The following is a 22,757-nucleotide window of genomic DNA, read 5'->3' on the forward strand; positions in this document are numbered from 1 at the left end:
ACAAAAAAAAAAAGAAAAACAAATGCCCATCATCGCTGCTCGTTGCGCGTGATTGACTCGACGCGATATGGACCGGGGAAACCGGACACCCGCGCAGCAGCACCTGTGGTTGGAGCTGGTGAATGCGTCAAGCTTCCCGACCGCGGGCAGTTCGGTGAGCCCGGTACCGGAGGCGGCGATGGCAGGACCACCGGAGCTCGCCGCATCCGTGCAAGCCTACAGGGACTTCACCACGGCGGCGCAGGTCCTCATCCTCGTCGGATCGCTGCTCGGTAAGTGAACGTGGAGACATTATTATTATCATGGCAGTAAAACGCGTTTCCCCCCGTTGAGAATGGTTTCGTTTCAGTCGTTTGTGTGTTTGATGGAGGCTGTGGCGCGCGGGAGGAGAAGTTGGGGTTTAATTAGGTCATCCAAATTGACTGAGTGACTTGAGCTAAAAAAAAATCCACATTGAAAACTGTGTGACTCACTTTCAAATAGATTAAGTGGCAGATATAGATTGCCCTGCTGAACTGTAAATATCTGCGGTTAAAAAGGCTGTAATTTCACCACCTTCGGAAAATATTTTTAATTATAGAGACATAAATTCAGCCCAGTGCGGAATAAAGTAGGGCCATTACATTCAGGACAGTTGGCTATTTGATATTGGTTAACCACAACTAAACTGGATGAATAGGTGGAGGAATCTGCTATTAAATGATATTACTGCTGAATCTACTGCACCAGCTATGTCAATGCTTATTTTCTTCAGTTTCTTATATAATTCTAACACTTTATAATAGAAAATGTACTGTATGATCGGTTTAAATTGTAAAAATGATCCATTGCTCTCAGAACCTTTACATGTGTGGGAAATTGGGACTTCTATTAAGTTTTTTTTTTGTGTTTTCTGTTTTTGTTTTCAATTTCAGAGACAAATAGATTGTCAAAAGTGTTATGTGATGTTATTGTTTTGTAGGCCTATATAGTTAAAGCCATAAACTATTCCTGCCATCGATGTGACTCGAAGAACTGTGCTAAACCATCTTCAGCAGCAGCTTTTACTTGTAACTTTTTAGCCTGGAAAACAGTGTTAAGCAATGCACATGTTGAATTTATGTAAATGACTTAAACGCCTGATCTTTGAGTTTTGGCATTCATACAAAAGCATTGACATAATCCTTAAGATATTTGGAACCGCTGCAGAAGCTGTGGATTTTAGAACCAAACTGTGGCACACACCGGCATAAACATGTGGCTGAAATGGATTCATTTCAAGTCCCTTATCATTTGTTGGTTTATTGCCATCAAGTTTTCTACCATGTGATCACGTTTTCTCTCATCAAAAACATATCTAGTCAGGTTTATTTCCCTTCTATGTAAATTGACAAAAGTATATTTTCTAGCGCCAAAGCTTCCCGTATTGTCATAATTTATACTTCTTCAATCTTCAATGCAATAGTGACGCCTTCTGCTAAGGATGTTGGGCATTGAAGCATGAGCTTGATGACGGCCGGGTAATTGTTTAAGCTAATTTACACTTAACAGCAAGGGTAAACCAGATATTATATAGTTACAATGGTAAATCTGACTTAAACAATCTTATTGAAGACTTTAGCTTTTGTGCATATTGAGACAGGTTGTCAGAACCTCCTTATGCACAGTTCTCTAGTTCTCAGTATGTTGAGTGGAGGCATCAGGAATTATTATCTGTTGACACGAGCACAGCTGTGGCAAAAGTGGGCCATAAAAGTGTAATATATCAGTTATTTAAAAGTTGACACATGTAGATTAATGTTGGAAGATTTGCATAGTTTCATTGCCTGTTTTGGTTAGACAAATCCTTTTGTCCTCTGTATTTTTGTTCTGTTCATACACATGCCTGACATTCCGGACACCGTGCTATTAAAATATATATATATATATATATATATATATATATATATATATATATATATATATATATATATATTAGGACCTAAATAACAGTATTGGAAATACAGGGTGCAATCGAAAGATGAAAGAACAATAACGGGTTGATTCCACATCATGCAGCTCCACTGTGCAGCACCACAGAACGCCTCTTAACCCTGAGGATGCAGATCCTTGCTTTTTGGATGCCTTTTGTCACCTCAGGGCTGCTGAGCCCCGAGGAGCTCAAGAAGAGCATACGTGGAGAGCTGAGTTTGTGAAATAAAAGTTCTTAATTAAAACCAAAATAGCCATTTATTCTAAAGCAGGATTGCAGATTACTCCAGTGTTCTTCTGGGATTGCCTTTCGGCTCACGTCGCATCCGTTTTTTTCTCCTCCACGAGGGTGATTAAGCATTAAACTGTTATGTGAACGAACCAGAAAATTCCATATCTAATATGATGCGTTTCTTTCCCAATATTGGTCTAATGTCTGGGCACAACCTACTATAAACTGAAAATATCTCAAAATGGTGTCCCCCTTTGGCCTTTTGAAAGACCCATCCTTTCAAATGGCAAACAGAATCTCTTAAATATTTGGGTGTAGTTCTCAAGTAGTGTCAATGATTTTAGAGAAAAACTATATCCACCTTTTTTACACTACAAAGAAAGACCTTAAAAAATGCAATCTTATTCCATACTTAAGTCTAAGTCAAAGGATTGAAACTATTAAAATGAAAGTTTTACTCTTAGACTTTCCCAAGCTCCATCTTCAGCCGGCTATTAGACAAGTCAGTCAATGCCATTTAATCTCAAAATTTGTTTGAAAAAGCAAAAGGCCTTGTATCTGATTCAGAACTTTACAACTAACAAAAGAAAAATGAGGTTGGGGTTTGGTTTGTCTGAAAAGCTCAAATCAGAGCTTTTCTGTATTTGTGTGATCCAGAAGATGAAGGTTAATGTAAAAATATTGAGAGTAAAAAAGAGTGAACAATTAGGTCAAAATCAAATGGAAAGGTTTGATATATTGAAGCAATTGGAAAAACAGGACTTGTATAGGAATTTACAAATAAGTTAATCATAACCAAGAAATTAAAGCCATTATAACCCTCTGTCTGAAATCTTTATTAAGGCATATCAATCGAAACTCACAAAGGGGAATGATCTCTAAATTATATAAATTAACATTATTCATCTGAACAATGATTCTACGAAATATATTATAATTTAATAAGAAAGAGAAGGTGATTTTGTTTTGACAGACGAAGAATGGGATAATATGTCTCAATTCTGTTGGAAAAATGTCACATTTCTTTGCATCACCAAGTGCTCATTACTCACAGGGATCTGCAAACTGCTACAGAAACTGTGACTGTCAAGTGACTCATTATTACCATGTGTTTTAGGACCGCCCTATTATTAACAAACACTGGACTGACATCGAAGAGGCGCTGCAGATTGTCTTTTTGGCCCGTAGGCTTTACTAGACAGGACAGTTGAGCATGAAAAGGGGATGAGAGAGAAGAGAGTAAATTATCGGAACTGCACATTTCATTTGACTTTTAAACAATGTACCTGGGATGTAGGACTCCAGTCTTGGGGATGATTAATGGATACCTGTGGAGTGTACTTTTGGCTGCAGCGAAAAAGCCAGTAACAAAGAAATGGATGACGGGAACTGAGCCAACTGACAAGGACTGGACTGAGACAACGCTGGACATTTATAACATTGAAAAACTGACTTTTACTTTGAACTTAAACATGAACATTGAACAGACATTGGGACAGTTTGGAACACATTGGGGACAACACATGCGCCTGACTGACATTTTGTATCCTATTTCCCTTTGATTTAGCTTTTCACTCTTTCTTGTTTTGTTTGTTCCTCCTGTTTTTTCGTGTTAAACAACATTCCCTGAAAAAAGAAGAAAAAAAAAAAGAATGTGACACATATTTTAAAGGGTAACTAGATAAGTATTTTTGAATGGTTAAAATGACCTGGTGAATGAACATGGATGATTATTTGGTGATCACTGTATTCTGCCCAGTTAAATAATGTTGAGAAGAAAGCAGCAAGGCTATAGTCAACATGAGGCTAACATTTATATGCAATAATTTACAAATACATTGTGATTCATATTAATAATATGTTTGCATTTTGAGAAGCAATCCACATTGTTAAAGGTAAAAAAAAAGTTAATTTAGCACATAAAATCCATCTCACTATGTACGGGGATACACTACCTGCCCATCTCCATAGAGATGTCACTGGCTATGTTTACGTCCACACCAAAAATATGATCATCATCTGATTTCTGGAGTTATCAGATTATTGAATTGTCATGTAAACAATTACATCTGATGTAAGTACTCTGACTTATTGCTGACTGTTTACATTTTTGCAGCTATTGACAAGGACAATTCTGAAAAAAAGGGGCAAACTAATGTGGTAAAGACAAATACTGATTAAAACTGAACATTTAAAGATTAAAATAGCTATTTTCCAGTTAATTGTGCTTTGTTTTCCAATTAGAACAACAATCAATCAATTTAGATTATTTGACGTGACACATGACCAATTGTTTTTGATTTCTCTTGTTTATGTAAGAACACACCAAAAATCTGATTTAATTATTGGGTTATCTGATTATTCTAGCTGACAGCTATATCAAAGCGATGTAAATGTACTTAGTGTTTGGAAGGTTCCACAGTATAACATTAAAGTTGTCTGTCTTGCATTTATTCAACCTCAGGTGTTTTCAGACTGCAAAAAAATACATAGAAAAAATGCATTCATGTGACTTGTCTTGTCTTCATGGAGATAAGTTTACGGCTGCTATTTTGAGGAACATTTGCAACAAAAACATCACATAGAGAGGCAGGTGGCCCCCAGAAAAATTGTATAGTGCACTTTTAAATAAAACCTATAGTCAAACCATGCATTTGCGTGAAATCTACTTTGAGTGCCTGACATGCTAACATCCCTGTTGTTCTCATGTATAACTGAACAGGCTCATTTAGGCCACAGTAATTACACTGCTGGAGGCGACATGCTAAAAAGGTTAAGGGGATGCAATTTGGCGCTTGGGCTATGTTTAAACTGTAGCGCTAGTCTTGTTTTCAAAGGATGTCACTTTGTTTCATTGCTAAATCAGCTTTGCTAGTGTTTACTTGGACTCAGAGAAAGCAACTGTGTGGCGCGGTCCTTGTTGTGACCCTTAAGTTTTACAGAGAAGGGGATTGGTTGAAGTAAACTATATGTTTACAGGCTTAAGTAACTTGTATAGGTAAACTGTAGGAGTATTTTTTCAGAATAATTTAAGTAGTGCATCAAAAATTGTCAGGATAACAAGCAGCGACTCAGCAGAAATTTGCTTCCAATTTAGCCTCACAGTGAGAAGGTTCTGGGTTGGATTAGCAGAACGTGTGGAGTCTGTAATAAAGACAACTAATCTAACTTTAAAAGATTAAAGTTTTAGTATTTTACTATTGCTGGGGATTCTCTTAAGTCATAAACCAAAATGCAATGTGGATAGAGCAGATGGATTTTCATCAGGTTAGCTAAAAATAATTGAATTCTCACTGAATGTATTACTAATATAGCTGTTCTGTCACTTGTAAAACCTCACTCGAGGTGTGTTTTTATGCATTCCAAGGTGTGCAAGTGATAACACATTTTGTGTTAGGGGCTGGCGAAGAAACAATAATAAATATGTTTAGGTATGCTAAGTTATGCAAACTTGGCCTATTCTCCCACTGTCAGAAAAAACATTATTAACCGAGCAATTAGTTGGTTGTGGCCATACCTCCTTGTCAATGCTCAATCTCAGAGCTCTGAAGCTAAGAAAGACGTGGCCTGGTTAGTACTTGGAAAGGGGGCCACAGTGGTGAGTCTGTGATGCTAGTGCAAACTGTCGTTGTGTCCTAACACTTTGCCTTGTATGGACGCGGTTTGTGTGTCACTGGTTGGTGGAGGTGGGAGGGCTTAATGGCACAGATTGGCTGCCTCACTTCTGTCAGTCTGCCCCAGGACAATTGTGTCTATAACAGATGTGGAGTGAATGAATAAATAACTTTGGGTGGCTATATACATTTTTATTATGATTAATTTTTACACCAACTCGACTACTCCGACCAGGTACTCTTTTAGTACACTCTTCCTCCTTGGGCCAATTCGAGCCACGCAGGGACTAAACTTGACGTCCTCAGACCGTCAGATACTGATTGGGTAAAAGTGTAATGTTTCTGCAGCAGCAGAAGATCGCAGTGTCCTACGTAAACATGCGCGCACCACAGGGGTTTAGAGTCTTAACACCACAGACATGTTAGAGAGTGTTAAAACATTGGTATTATCCCCGGGAGTGGAGGAGTATATATTATTAATATGTTAATAATGTTACTTTATGTTTTCCCATTGCTTTGAGTTCCTTGAAGGTAGAAAAGCACTATATAAATGTGACCATTTACCATACATGTGTATCTCAGAATTGATCAGGGGACCACACCATGCTCCTGTGTATCTAAAGAAGTGCTTGCTCACTCAAATCAATAGCTCTCAGAATGAGCTGGGAGAGAGTGGCATACATATTGACCCGGTACACTGCCTCTGCTAAAGGAGAATTTTATCTGCTCTGACAAGTCAAACTGTCAAACTAAGGAAAATCTTTTCCTTTCGTGCAAAATTATTCAATTGCAAGTCTGTTTTTCTCGATTATACTCAATACCGCTGTATGGTATGAGACAGTTCTGACGTCAATTGTAGGTGTTTGTATTGTTAAATAAATATCCATGCATAGTGGCGTAACCTCTCTTTCTCTCTCTCTTTCTCTCTTTTCTCTCTCCTTTTTTATTATTTATTTATTTTTTACGGTAAAGCGTAAAACACATACCAGTACTTTGAAGACGTACAACTACAGTAGGTGGTGGTGAATGTACCTGTTCAGTTGGCTGACATTAAATTTAACAACAACAACAACAACAACAACTAATAATATGGTTACATTTCTTGTTTTTCTTTCTTTTTTTTCCATTTTTTCAATATGAGCAATTGCTGTTGTCGTTTTCCTCTGACATTTTTCAAAACTATTATGACTTATGACAAAATCCAACCCTAAGAGGTGAAACATTAACTGACTTTGTATAGAATAAAACATAATGATGATTATGATAATGAAATACAAATCCATATGATAAAAAACTGAGATTTATAAAATACTACCATCCCCTGAAATTCTGGTGCTTTTATTGGAACACAATTGTCCTCTTTTTGGTTTTGTTTGAATACTCAGACCTTTTTTTGCTTTTGCTTCGACATTCCGGCTGTTTCAATCAAGCTTGTCCATCATGAAGAAAAAGCAAAGTCATAAAATGGAAAATGTAGATATTATAGCAAAGAGACTCAAGAAAAGAATGAAAGTATACTCTAAATTGCTCTTGAAATGAATGGTTGTCATTGTAGAATTGTCGACCTATGGATAACTGGCCATTGTGCAGGTCGAGCCACGTGACTTGCTCCTTTTTCTTTACAAAGAAAGTCAGTTTGTACGGCTTTGGTCGAACATAAATTCAAAGGACTTTTTGTAGTGTGTACCTGTTCATTAGCAAAACCCCAAAAGATTAAAAATAACAATATAAACAAAAGAACCACCGAACAGCTGGACTAGTGCTGGTGAATACATCTAAGTGAGCCTGAATACCAGAGGGGAACTGTCAGGGATTTCAAAACGTTTCAGCATTTGAATGTTAAATGTTATCTATTTCAATACAATCATAAAAAAATCTTTTAAGGCAATAATAATCATTTTCAAAGAGTAGCAGTTTGTGTTTGCTATGTAAGTTGTCCTGAAACATGCACAAGTGTTTCTAAAATCAAGATTTACGACCCTCGGATCTGACCGAGCACAGGAGGAATGAACTGTAGATTACACACGATACTGACATGTACAACAACAAGTGAATAAACCTCTCATCTGCTGAAGGCAACGGCCCTGAGTGTGAAAAATACAGAAAAACAAACTGTTTTGTGTTGTCTTCAGCTGTAAACGATGCTATTTCTGTCTGGACGTGTGGGTCGTGTGGTTGTAGCGATGTGTGATGAAGAGGTGAAGATGAGCGGAACATTTTACGCTAATCCGTCACACAAACATGTTATGAGCAGTAAAGATTGTCAGTGTAGTTAGACTTCTGGATGAGCGTGTGGAGTGGACAATAGTGGTTGTGGATAGTTAAATATGCAATGAAAACAGTGTGTTCCATGTGTCTGCAGCGCCTGAGTGCACCTCCGCAGGTGAAAGTAGAGAGGCTCTTTAGGGTCGCTTTGGCATTTTTACTGATACGTTGTTTTTGGAAATACGAGTGACTAAACGCCTAGGTCCAGAGGCCACAGTTTGTCACCACAGAATACCGTTGTGAAATTTAGTTTACTATTATAATATTAACTTGTAGCTTGAGGTTAGTTGAGGTGACAAAATAATCCTGATCTCTATAGCAAGAGATACATCTGATGGAAACGCCACATTGAAAGATTGTGTTGACAAAATATGCTGCGTCTCAAAATCCTGCTCTTGCTGTGCGTTTGGGTGCACCCAATGGGAACCAAACGGTTTATGTAGTAGCACCAGACATACATGGCATACTGTGGCATACATGGGGAATGTCAGACTACTAATCAGGTACTCTCGGTACCTTGGTCTACAAGTTCAAGTCCCCTTTCCTGAGCCTCAATTCGTGGATATACATCAGCTTTTCCCACCTCCTCTGCATATTTTGAGGCCCAAACCACCTTTTTCTTGTTTGATATTTTGCAGCTCTTGGAGATAATGGCTGGTGTTTTCGTAGCTAGAAGGTAATCAATTTTGAAGAGGTTGTGATCACACTTGTGTCAGTTTCACTCAGGAAGCCCCCGTGTTATGAATTCAACTCTGTTTCCCGGTAACATTACCGTGACAGATAAAGTTCACCTTGTCAACTCAATTAGCGCCAATTACTGTCCCCTCACCGCTTATTAAAGGGATTGTGACCTATGGCTTACCGCGGGGCTTGGATGATAACCTTATTGTGTCCATGGTTAACATGGACAAGATAACATCTTCGTTTGTTGTCACAATACCTTAAAGGTAATGGATGAGAATTTTAAAAAATGACATTATGAAGCACCCTAAATGTTCTGCATTTTCTCCCGGGTCGGGACTAAATGCTAGCCTGTGACTTTAAAGGCGCAATGGACGATTTTTCAGCGATTTGAGAACGCAGGCGGAAGTGCGCATGCGCACTCCCCTGTGTGGACTGATACAACACACACGTGCGTTTGTTTATTAGAGCGAGGGATCACATCGCATCTCTCGTCTCCCGTAGATTTCCGTCTTCTTCTGAGTCAGCTCGAACAGTCTTTCTCTGTCTTCATTTTGTCCCGTACACTGAGGGAACTATATTATGATAGATCAATGCGCTTAGACACGCGGAAACATGCTGCTCGTGGGGACGAGCCACACGTGGCTGCAGGTGAGCGATAGGTGCGTTTTATGATTGATACGTGGCAGGACTAATCGGCAGACCCCGCCACGAGGAAATGAGACTCAGATTTGGGCCAAAAAAATCGTCCATTCAACCTTTAAATATGTTCTATACGTTTTCTGGTGTTAGGTTTGTCTCCTGCTTGTCTTATGAATATGTAATTGTTTTGCCTGGAATGTTCTCTTTGGTTTTAAACTATCTTTCATGCCATTCAATCCGCTTGTCTCCATTGAGATTACTTGAAAGTTGTATGTCATTTTGTGAAACGTTCCATGCAAGACAACATCTCCATGAAGAATAGAACGTTTTGGACCCTCCTCTTAAACCCTCATATGTTGTTTTGGAGAAGAACTGCTGCCATGGACATATCAGGCTGAATATAAACAATCAATGATGACCTACCAATTTTTTAATGGCTTTTTGTATCATTCTTTGACAAGGTTTTTAGCTGAGATGTGCTTTTCAAGGCCTAGAGTAAGCTGAATCATCCTTGTCATTTATGTTAATCTCAAGTTGAACGTATTAGTTATTTTGGACGTCGCAAATTGATATTTTGGCAATAGCATTTCTATGATATTATTTTCTATTAAAGTCCTGATTGTTATTGTTGATGTCCGCAAAACTGTTTTCAAGAAAAGCAATAACGACATACTATTGTGCAATACAGACATGTTGACAAAGCAGCAATAGAGCTTGAAAATATATACTGTATGTAAGAGCTGGGCATTTAGAAACTGAAACAGTCAAAATACACAGTAATTGCGTAGTTACGAGCCGCTTAAGCCGCCAAACTGAAAGTGATGCATCATTATGTACGCATGGACAGTGCTGGATCTGCAGCAAGAAAGGACGCTGTGTTTACATCACGTCAGTAAGGTTTTAAAGACCAGCAAAAAAAGAGAGAATTAGTGCTCAATACCTTTGTGAATGTCAGGATTAGGCTGTTACAGAGCGCAGAGGAGGAGCTGTCAGTGAAGGACAAAGGATCAGACCAGGATCAACCCAGAACTAAACCAGGTCTAACTCATTCAGGACTAAAGTCATAAAACAGGTCCAACCCAAACCAGGACTCACAGTTCTAATTATAGCCACAGGAGGAGAAACTGTTGCAAAGTTTAAATCCTCAAATTTAAATTAAGACTATATTTTTCTTATATTTGCTTTGCACCTTTTTTTGCATTTTGACATCCATCCATCCATTTGCTTGTTCCCTTTCGGGGTCACGGGTGACTGGAGCCTATCCCAGTGACTTTGGGCCTTAGGCGGTACATCCTGGACAGTGGCCAACTCGTCACAGGTCCAACACAGAGACATAGACACAGACAACCAATTACTCTCACATTCATTCACTAGGGCCAATTTAGAGTCGCCATTTTTGCCTAACACATGCATGTCTTTGGACGGTGGGAGGAAGCCAGAGAACCCAGAGAGAACCCACGGTAACACGGGGAGAACATGCAGACTCCACCCAGAGAGATCATGTGATGTAGGTCTGGTCCGGTCCGGGAATCAAACCCATGATCTCCTTCTTGGGAGCGCTAACCGCCTTTGCCACCGTGCACCCATGTATGAATTAGTGCTAGATTTAATACAAATATATCTGATTTCCCCATATTCTTTTAAACTGCTGTTTTGTTATTATCACTCACTGGTTTAAACTGTGATTAAGATTGTGTTTTCAAAAAAAAAAAAAGCCTGATGAATACACAAATGCCCCACACTTGCACTAACATGAAACATTATGTGTTATGTGTTATATCATTTGGTTATTTGTGTAATTATAGGCCCATTTACACTAATTGAACAGCTAGCAATTCCCTTGACCCAGTCTGTGCTCATCAAGTAGTCCGCGGCCCTAAAAAGGTAAGCAAAATATAAATGAGATAATATTGGGAAATAGATGATAAACAGTTTTGCCTAAATTACAGCTATTAGTTCTCCCCCATGTTTGAGTGAAATTACAGGTTAATTGTATGTAGAATGGGCAAAATTATTTTGCTAATTGTGGCGGGATTAAAAAAAAAGTGACAGAAAACACCAGCGGTTTTTGAGTGATTTTGTGTTTGTAAAGATTCAACACTTAGAGTACACTCAGCGCAGTGATAATAATGTGAAAGAACACAGGGGCAAGTAGGAAGAAAACCAAAATATTGGTTATGTCTTCATTTTCTTGGTCCAAATCTATTGATATTAGTGTTTGGGTACATTCTCGGGCAGATTAACTTTAACCTGTGAGATTAAGTCATTCACAAAACCCGATGATATCAAATTCTCAAATGTAATTGTGTTGTAGGCTGTTCATGTTACTGTGACGGCTACTTTTGATAAGCTGTTTTCCACAAACTGCCTCTCTTCTTTCTTGTTGCTGTGTGCAGGTAATGCTGCTGTCCTGTGGTGCACCTGCTCAACCAGTGTGTTCCGCTCCGTCACAAACCGCTTCATCCAGACCCTGGCCTGCTCAGGGATCGGGGCCTGCCTGGTGTGCGTGCCCTTCGACCTGGCCCTAGGCTCCACTCCCTTCTGCTGCTGGTGGATCCACACTCTCATCATCTGCAAGTCCTTCAAGTTCCTCCACAAACTCTTTTGCTCCGTCACCGTGCTAAGCTTCAGCGTCATCGCTCTGGACAGGTGGGTAACAAAGTATCAAGAGCTAAGAATGTATTGAGATTTTAAAAATCTGCATTTGACCCGTCCTTCAATGCCACTGGGGCAGCCTGTCAGGAGCAGTGGACGCCACAGTGGCTCTTGTAGCTGGAGGATTTACCTATGTTTTGAGTTGATTGGGCAAACCCACCGACACAGGGAGAAACATGTCCACACAGAAAGACGCCTGATGGCATTAACTTAAACTCATCACACAGGATGCTCTGCATCTCTAATGACAGACTTGGCCATCCTGTCTACATCCGACTGATTAAGAAGCTCAGTGTTTTATGGTGATTATTAATTGCTGCGGTAGCGCAGCAGTAACCGCTCTCGCTTCACAGCAAGAAGTTTTTAAGATTTTTTGTGTGGCATTTGCATGTTCTCCCTGTGTCTGCGTAGCTTTCCTCCAGGTGCTTTGTCCTTTCAGTCCAGTTCAATAATGTGGAATACAAAGTGCCGATACCTGTTCTCAGATGTGAAGTCAAAGTAAAATGTTAAGTACAGATGCCTAAAAAGTTTATTTTACTTTTGTACTTTCCACAACTGATACTTGTGTTATGTGAATTGTCCACCCAACATGATTACATAACAAATATATATGAAAACATTTAGCTATAGATTGATTATTCATTTAAAAAAAATACCCCGCATAACAAGCAGATACTATTTTTTCCCTAACGGGAAAAGCAGTAGAAAATGAATGAATGAAAATATGCTGTAGCATTTATTATATTCTGATTGCGTATCTCATTTTGCTGCATTCTTATAATACAACCAGAACAGTATCAAGTATTTAGTCTGAATGAGGTCTTCAGGCTTGGCTCTATGGAGGAGCGTATATGCACTTGAAAGCATTGTGACGTAAAGGCAATGAAAATAAATGAGTCAGGAGACATTGTTATATTGCACAAAAGGACGCTACGCAGGATTATTATTTTTGGTTCAAATGGCAGAGGTTTGATGGTGTAGTTGCTCTTGTCAACGCCCACATTTGAACAAAACAGGCCACAGAGATAGCAAGCTATTTGAGTGGAATGAGAGACTGTTGTCAGGAGGCTCTGGGACTGTTCTGTTACACAAACATAAACAATTGCAGACAACTGTTTTTGACACCACCATCTCGCTCAATTCCAGAACTATGTATTTGGGCGTTAAAACCCTCTGCCATAAACAACTTAAATGGATACCTTTGGAACATACTTCTGGCCGTGGGAATAATAGACAGAAATAATGGAAGACACAAACTGCGCCGACGATCAAGGGCACCATCACTGGAAAATGGAAAAAAACAACATAAAGACTCAACTTGAAAATGGACAATTTGTGACCTTGTGTGCCTTAACTTTCTTCTTCTTTGAATGCCTTACTTTCCTAAATTCTTATTTAAGATTACGGAAAAATGTATAAGGGAAATGGAAAAAGTCGCAAATTGGCTTCAGAATTCTTGCCTTACTTTAAACATAGATTTTTTTTAAAGAAGTCTCGATGTTCTTAACAACCATAAACCCATCCAAGCACAAACAATTTTAGTAAATGGACAGAACATCAGGAATGTAAATTAATTTAAATATTTATTGCTCATAATTGATTCTAAACTTACGTGTGTGTGTGTGTGTGTTTTGAAGTGGGACTGATTTTACAAAATTAATTACTGTATTAGTGATTGTATTAATATATTTGAAATGCGTGCATCTTTCCTTTAGGTCAATATTTTATGTGCATTGTCCCTGATAAATAAACTGAAAACTAAACTAATTTCAAATGTTACCCACTTTGTTTCTCTCTGGTCTATGTCATGTATGTTTTTGTTGTTTTATGATATTTTTTTCAATTCTTAGGATTAAACAACAAGAAGCCACTGTTTTAACGCGCTGATGCAGAGTCTAGAACACAGTGCGTTAAAACTGTGGAACGCACAGCTCCTCCTTGTTTTATGTACACTATGGTCCCACAAACTGCAATAGCCAATTAGTGAATATAAAAGCATGTTTGTTTGCTGTCTGAGTGGGTTAGCGTTTGCTGTCTCAAGGATGTAAGAGACTGCATGGCTCTCAACGTTTTGAAGTGTAGTGATTCAAAGAGAGAAATGTTGGTATTTGGTGATATAGAAAATGCCAAAACTTGTCTGGGGCCGCTGAGTTTCTTCTGCCGCCCGTCTGCCAGAAATTTGTTTTTTATTTTTGATGGCTCTTTTGAGTTTGACCAGCAAATCAGCAAAGTTTTTAGATCTGCATTTATCATCTGCGCTTGCTCAGTAAGGTGAAAAAATATCTCCACCGCTCTGACCTGGAACATTTCATTCATGCTTTTAAAACCTGCTGCTTAGACTACTGTTACTCCCTGTAATCAGGTCTCCATCCACTGCCTGCAGTTAGTCCAGAATGTGGCTGCTCCTTTGCTCACAGGCACCAGAAAATATGATCAAGTTTCTCCTGTGCTTCAGCTTCAGGACTGACTTTAAGATATTGTTGATGGTTTTCAAATGTTTGAATGGGCTGGCCCCTCCTTATCTTTCAGAGCTTTTGTCTGTCCATGATCCAAGAAGAGCATTGAGATCAGCAAATCTGATCTTTGTTTTTCCGAGGTCACAGTTAAAAACCAGAGGAGACCACGCTTTTACAGTGGCGGTTCCCAGACACTGGAATATTCTTCCTCTGGGCATTAGAACAGCCCAATCTCTGAATATTTTTTAAATCTTTGTTAAAAACCTTTTTGTTTACACAGGTTTTTAAGACAAGATGAGCAGAACATTTTTATAGCGCAATTTTACTTTGTTCTTTACATGTCTTGTATGTTTTATTGTATTTTATATTGGCTTTGTACGGCACCTTGGGCCGTTGTGGTGTTTTTATTTTTTTAGACTAGAATTAATTATCAGAAAAACATGAGAACCTGTCATATATATTATAAATTCATTTCAAGTAGTCCCTATTTTTTCTTCTCACAAATTTTCTTCTTTTCTTCTAGTTTTTATTTCATACAAAATATTATGCTGACGAAAACCGAGATAAATTCGCAACATGTGATTTTGTCCTTTTTGGTGCAGTTGTCGGGGCATTTAATTATTACTTCAAAACAGCAACATTATTCTAATCTGTCCTGTTCTTCCAGGTACTACTCGGTGCTGTATCCTTTGGAGAGAAAGATCTCTGACGCTCGATCCCGGGACCTCATCATCTACATATGGGTCCATGCAGCGGTCGCTAGCCTCCCCGTGTTCGCCGTCACCAATATCACCGATGTCTACGCCACTTCCTCCTGCTCCGAAGACCCTGCCCACTCAATCGGTCACATGGTCTACGTCCTCATCTACAATCTCACTACGCTAATCCTACCACTGGTTTTGGTCCTTCTGTTTATGTTGCTGATTCGGCGAGCGTTAAGTGCGAGCCAAAAAAAGAAAGTCATCATTGCCGCACTGAGGACGCCGCAAAATAGCATTTCTATACCATATGTGTCGCAAAGAGAAGCGGAGCTCCACGCTACGCTGCTAGCGGTCGTGTTGGCGTTCTCGGCCTGTAGCGCCCCCTATGGAATCTTGGTGATCTATCGGACAATATTAGTAGACTCTAAGGACACGCCCATGCTCCTTTACCTTACAGCGCTGTGGCTTCCAAAAGTTTCTCTTCTCACCAATCCTATTTTGTTTTTGACAGTGAACAGGTCGGCGCGACATAGCTGGTTGGACTTGCTGACCAGGATTCATAGAAGATACAGTCGGCGAAACGTGGTGACGACCGGAGCGCTTAGTTCTTTAGGTGGGGAGAGCGGGTTGGGAGAGCCCGTCGGACTAGAAACGGCAGGGCGATCCGGAAGTCAGCTTTTAGAAATGTTCAATATCGGACAACAGCAGATTTTTAGACCCGAGGAAGAGGAGGAAGAAGATGTCGGAAACGGGTTGGAAGAAGGTTCGTCCGTACCGAAAGATAAAGTTGAAAGCCTGCGGAGTTTGGACGTCATACCCAAAAAGGAGCAAGGACTTGTCAAAACCAAGGAATACCCAGGGCCTCTCATTCTACCATCGCGTTCCTCCCCTGGACACTCTTGCGCGTACGCTTCTTCTTCTCAGGTAGCACCGGCTACACCCGCCACGCCCATAGACGCGGAGACCGCCACGCAGTTTGGGTTTGGCCCATTCGAGTTACCCCCTCAGTGGTTACCCGAAACGAGGAACAGTAAGAAGAGACTGCTGCCCCCTCTAGGCAACACCCCCGAAGAGCTGATCCAGACCAAACTGCCCCGTCCCAAGCCGGAAAGAAGGATTAGCCGCAACAATAAAGTCAGCATTATACCAGCCGTGGATCCATGAACTAGAAGGCATAACTGGCTGCATGGAGTTCTTCTTTTAATCAATATACTACTTGATGAATGATAAAAAGGACCGACATTTTCCCCAGCGCCTCAAAATGTAAAGAGTGATTTCAATTTGTACAAAAACAATGTTGAGATTTTGCTACAAGTGTTAGTGGCACAAATGGACCTTGGAGAACACAATTCAAAGGTTTATGTTACCTCAATTGACAGTTTTTTTTAGCCAGATGCACTTTGTGGAGCAACAAGCAACATATTGTACCTGGAGTGGGCAATGTGGGCGAAGTTTCTTGCCCAAGCACACAATAATAGTAGGTGAACACTGAACCTACTGTGTCACTGCCTTATTTATGCTTTCAAAGGCGATTCTGAATCTAAATAATAATGAACAAATAATAATAAGTGTTATTGTCATGCAAATATACACTTGTCAATGGCATTGGTCCTTTCCTGCAATGAGAAAGAAAAAGTGACTAGTTTGTTTGGTTCTACGTGACAGGATCAAATGCTCTAGCCAAGTATTTACATCGTTTCTTTCTTTACTATAAGTTGGTAGCATTTCACTTTCAACTTTTATGCCAAAAGGTTCTGGCAGGTCCTGTTGTGCCACTACACTGCTGCTATTGCCAAAAGTATTACCACAATAAAAATCACAGACCTGAGGCTGAACTTTTTTTCTTTCGTTTTTTTATTCTGTAGATCCACAAGTGCCTGAATGTCCCTTAGTAAACGCGGGGTGTTTTTCTGCACGATGTTTTATCAGCACACACTGAAGTAGTCCGTCCTACTGTGATTGAAGATGATAAAGTTTGCAGTTAAAAATGTATGAATGTTGGGTTTATTGGTCTCAATTAAAAATAAATAAAAAAGTCATCCACATATACTCAGTATTTTATCACCAAAAATGTTTTTGTTGCCATAAATGCATTTGGTTTAAGATAACAATCTGAAAATAAGATCGAAACATGTCAAATATCATATTTTATTTCAAATATCCAATTATTTTCTTCCAGATTACATTACTAATTTAAAGTTAGAAATCAAATGTTTCACCTAACAGTTTAAAGTTGTATGTCCACCAAATACTTTATGAACTCAATTATTACTTCATTATTTGGGTAGGTTTTTTTCTGCTTAAGATGGACATAATTAGGTCGAATCAACTTCCCTCCATTTTGTTTGATTAATGCATGTTTGAGTAATCCTGTATTGTCCTGCATTTGAGGATTGAGTGCTCAGAAACGTTCTGTTTTCACTTACTCCCTATGTCCGCCCACTGTTCTGTGCTTATTTGCTATTATTCCTGGCCCAGTCACACATGTGAGGTTCCAAATGCCACGCAGCCATTTTACAACAATAAAAACAATTCCGCTGCTTGTTACAGTGAAAGGCCTCTTCATAGTGACATTTAATTCTGCAGTTTTGAACAGGAAGTCAATGGATTCTTTTGAACTGTTTTCAATCAATATTGTATTTTACAATAAACATTTTAATGATAATCTATGTATGTTATAGTTTAATACTAAAAAAACAGAAAAGCTTAACATGTCTTTAAGTACTATTATTTTACGGGCACAATATAAAAACATAATATCACATAATGGTTTCATGAATGAATGACTGATGTGTGGACTTAAACTGACTACTGGCTCTACCCACAATCCTTTGCTGAATGAATATACATTTTCGATGTTCGATGAACTTTGAAGACGTTGTTTTTGGCTCTGTACAAATCCAATCACTCTGACTGATGCACTGAAGTAGTTTTCCAAAGCAAATAATCAAGTTGAGGATATGAACCTCCTTTGAATATTTTGTACTTTTGTTTTGCTAATTGCACTCTTAATAACACTTTTGTGGAAGGCCCAAACCAATATTTTACCAATATTTTCAATGAACGTGTTTTCTCACAAAGGTTTCTTCTACTGTAAAAAGGTTTCTTCTACTGTGGCTGTTATTTGTATGTTTAAAGTCAATGTATGAAAATATATGTATATATATGTATTGTATGCAAGTCCATGTTATAAAATGTTAAGTTCTGTATCTCTAATAAAGACAGGATATATTAACAGGATCAAAACATTTCAAATACAAAGAACAAAGCTGCATTGGATTATTGAAGACAAGCAATAAATTAATGATCAAGTGAATACTGAACATACGCATATACATTAAAGGTTGTGTATTTTGTTTCTTTTTGCCTTTTTGCTCGTTCTTTTTATTCGGCCAAAATAGAAATCAAAACAGTTGAAGCCCTGAGAGGCGACTGCTGTTTTGTTTCAGAGAGAATTAAACCGTTGAAATAAAAATAAAAATATTCTATCTCATGGATGTTTTTAAATAGTAAAAAGTCCTGAAAATGGCGTTCATAATAGGAAAATTAAAATAATGTATTCAAAATAAATTGAAAACAGATTTTTTATTTTTTATTCACTTTTTTGGCACAGGTGATAAAGTACTGCATTTCATTACTTGTGAAAGTACAAAAACATCCAGTCAAATATTACTCAAATTGAAAGTACTGAAGAATTTGGTGTATTGAATGTCCTTTTCCCCCCCCCACACATTTAAATAAATATTGTAAATTATACCTTTTTGGCTTAAAAACTAGCAGAATACATTAGGCTGTACTTCTAAAGACATGATGCATACAGTATTTTCTGGACTATAAGTCGCACCTCATTGTTTTGGTGTAGTTATTCATACTTATACTTATACTCTGGAGCAACTAATATGTGATATTATTTGTTATTTTCACACTTGCATTTCATACTCCAGTGGGACTCACATATGTTTTTTTGTTCTCTACTTATAGTCCGGAAAATACGGTATAGTGTTTGATCTTATTGTAAGACCAGTGTTCAGTCCGGCCTGTAAAACTAGTATCAATAATGCAAAAGATTAGATAAGAAAGACACAAAATAAAGTGTATGGAAAGAGGAATGTAATCAGCCTATAGTTTGTGTAAAGCCAGCTGAAAGTGCGAACTGCAGCTATTGTCAACAACCTTTACAAAGACATTGCATCCACAACCTGCACTGTAATAAACTGTTCTGAATTTACTGAGTTAATTCACTGTTTTTGTTGTTGTTTCATTTGTGTTGGAGTGACTCATGCATAGTATAACAGCTTCCCTCTCCACCTGTCACTGTGAGGCTGCTGTAAACAAACCCTGTTCTTTAAATATTTGTCGAGCTATATCCCCGGCTAACATCACCCACAATACATCTCTGCTTCCTCCCGGAAACCTACTCCTCCCTCCCTGATTTTATACACACAAGATCGTGCAGAGGAACCAATCAATATTACACGTTTATTTTCATGAGCAAACAGTTGACCATTGACCCACAGAAAGAAGACCTTTGCAGGAGGTTGTGGGAGGTTAAAATGAGATGCTGCTAAAATTCGCAACAACCCAAAGCCACAAACAGCGGACGCAATTCTTTTTTAGTGAGCAAAACAGAAGAGGCAGTGGAGTTGAAAATAGACCAATTGTGTGATGGTTTCTGAAGGCTATGCAGTGTTCCTGCTTTTGAACTACAAATCAAGGGGAAAAAACTGTCATGAAATCAGCTGAAACAGAGGAAATAATTCAATATTGTTTTGTCGTTTGTTGTTAGTTTTTAGTCTTTTTCCACATCATTTCTAATTTTACTAGCGATGGAAAATAACAAAAAGTAAGTTAGATAATTAAAGGTTTTAGATTTCTTATAGTCAGATTTTGTATTTCTTCTGGTCACTGGTACTGCACAGATGTCTGCACTGTCTTCGTATACTTGCAGCAGAAACACGACAGTCCTGCAGCCCGACTTCTTCCGACATGGCAAAGTTGATATGCGCCCTCGTCCCGATTTACAGTTCTGTGAGTGCGTTTCCGGATCTCAATAGCCTCTCTGATGCAACACTGTTATATGTTGCTCTCTTTGCCTATGACCTTTGCGCTGTCCCAGTCCATGAGGTGGTTCTCCTTGAAATGATCAGAAATGTTGGATTTGAGCTGTTGTTGTTCTGCTTGACGCTTTATGGCTCATGTGCATGATTTGGTGGTCTCTTTTTCACATTCCATTCAATGTTCCTTCTTTCAAGTGTAGAATGATCTTCCCGTTTCGCCTATGTAGGTTTTTATAACTTCTAAAAACAACCTAAAGGACCTAATCAGACTATTATTATATTTTAAAAACACTACAATACAAAGATTCAATTGCAAGCCAAGTGTTTTTCAACTATTATTCTATTTTCAAGTGGCATTTATCAACTGTACGCTCAAAATACTGTAGATTTCATAGTGTTTATTACCAACCAAAAGCCAGCAGCCTCTCATGAATGCAGCAGTTTCAGTTGTTTTAACCGACTGAATGTCTAGACGCATTAGTGACAGCACCAGCTTATAGCCTACGCCATTCCTCCTCCTCTCAGACAGCTAAATCAATGTTAATAACAATAGCACACACATCCAAATTTGGTATTAGCAATTCAAAGCTTTCTGTACAGCAAATGGGGCAGTAATCTCTTTTGTGGTCCGGTCACATGTTGTGGTCAAACAAAGACTACAGTTGTTTGGAGATTTGGGTAAAGCAAAGAATACCGTGAGCTGGATCAGATTTTTCGTCATTATAGGGAAGGTTTGGAATTTTTACAATGTTAAAAATAAAGACGAATTTGTAAAAGTGCAGCTATTGTCACTTCAGAATAGCAATACTCAACTTTAATTATAGGAAAAGTGTAAATGCTGCAAACAAGCTACTTCTACAACTACTGCTGGTGCCTCTTTAATACCATTGCTTTTACAAATTAAACTTTCTTCCTCTAGCATTCAATTTATTCCAATTAAGGCAACAGGAGATGCATAAAATTATCTTTAATGCATTCAAATCCATGCAGGGACTTGAAAATGGACTGCAATAGAGTTTAGGATTAGCCATAAGAGCCATATGATTAACAAGCTGCTACAACTGGTCGGCTGCTATGGATATTTCCAACCTCCCCCCAAATATTTGAACATCTTTCTTGGTTTACATTTATAAGCACTAATGGCAATTAAGAGCATCAAGGCTGATTTAATTAGCTCTGTTGCCTGGACACGACTAACCCAGATTTGGAAAGTGTTTTCAGGCCCTTGTTTACCTCTGCGCTGTGTGAAGGGAGCGTGAGGACAGGAAGTAGAGCTGAGGAGATCAATCCGAGTGCTGTGAGCAGACGCCACCCAAGATATTTCTGTCCGTTCAAGGATAATATTAGAAAAGCATTGTAGAGACACTTGGACTATATCTAGTTATATTGCAATTTCCATTTCATCTATTGAAAGGCCATGAGTGAATAGTTATTATTGATAAGAGTATGATATGGGCTGGAATCACAGAGCAGGCTGCCTCACTATGACACACAACATGGGTTATTATCAACCATGTGCAATACCTGTAAATAAGAGTGTTCTATTTTGTTTTTCTATACGGTTTACTTACCTGCTAATAGTATTACCTAGTCTTGTGCTAGCTATTTTTACTTTATTTTTTTATTCTATTATCATTATTTTATTATTAGTATCTCATTGTTATCTTTATTTTTTATTTTTATTTATCTATTTTATTTTATTTTATTTCCCCCCCTCCATTCCCTATTAAGATAGGAGAGGAGTTTTGTTAATAAGAGTTTTTTTGTTTTTGTTCACAAGAGTTCTATTAAGAGTGTTTTTTTAAACTTCCTATAATCTGTCCTTTCCTCCTGTTCTACTGCGTTGTAACAACGAAATTTCCCCTTGTGTGAATATTAAAGGATTATCTTATCTTATCTTATCTTATCACCATATGGCAAAGGCGATATATTATAGCAGAGGTGATGGAAATACATTTCTCAAGCAGAAGTTGTAGTAGAAGTAGTGATCCAAGAAATAATTGGAATAAAAAGTGTCTGGGAAATCCACCTCAAAATTAAAGCTAATAGAAGGAATAACTGTGGAATAATTTAGCATCTGATTTTTAATTTGCAGTTATGGAATTGGAAGGACCCCTCATGCTATCAGCAGTGGTGTAAGATTCCTGGTGCAAGAACGCCACCTGCATGACTCATGGAGATAGAAACTTGAATTATACAGAGATAGCTTTAATTCAGCCTTGGCTGAACTCTTATGAGGTGGGGTTTTCAATATTGCACTAAATCTAGCATTTTCAAAGGATAGACCATACGAATTGGAAAAATCAAAAACTAAATCATACCTGAAGGAGTGGTACAAGTAACACAAATGTTCGAATGATTTATTATTGTCGACATAAAGCTTTTTCATGACTTGCTCGCTATGGAACGAGGTAAACAGAACTTTTATTCAAACTTATGCTGCCAAATACAAGCACAAGGGTGTCGGCTCTTAATACCGTATTTTCCGGACTATAAGTCGCACC

General features: G+C 38.4%; 1 protein-coding gene across 1 annotated transcript; it reads left to right on the top strand.

Annotated features, from left to right (window-relative positions):
• Positions 1–16,443, top strand: gpr176 (G protein-coupled receptor 176). The gene is made up of 3 exons (XM_072445688.1): positions 1–272; positions 11,781–12,033; positions 15,163–16,443. Exons 1-3 carry the CDS (start codon positions 68–70, stop codon positions 16,358–16,360), a joined length of 1,656 nt encoding a protein of 551 aa, XP_072301789.1. The 5' UTR covers positions 1–67; the 3' UTR covers positions 16,361–16,443.
• The last annotated feature ends 6,314 nt before the right edge of the window (positions 16,444–22,757 follow it).

This window comes from Eucyclogobius newberryi, unplaced genomic scaffold (assembly GCF_026437365.1).
Source record: "Eucyclogobius newberryi isolate DKJ021-1_F unplaced genomic scaffold, fEucNew1.0.hap1 SCAF_1, whole genome shotgun sequence".
Taxonomy (NCBI): domain Eukaryota; kingdom Metazoa; phylum Chordata; class Actinopteri; order Gobiiformes; family Gobiidae; genus Eucyclogobius; species Eucyclogobius newberryi.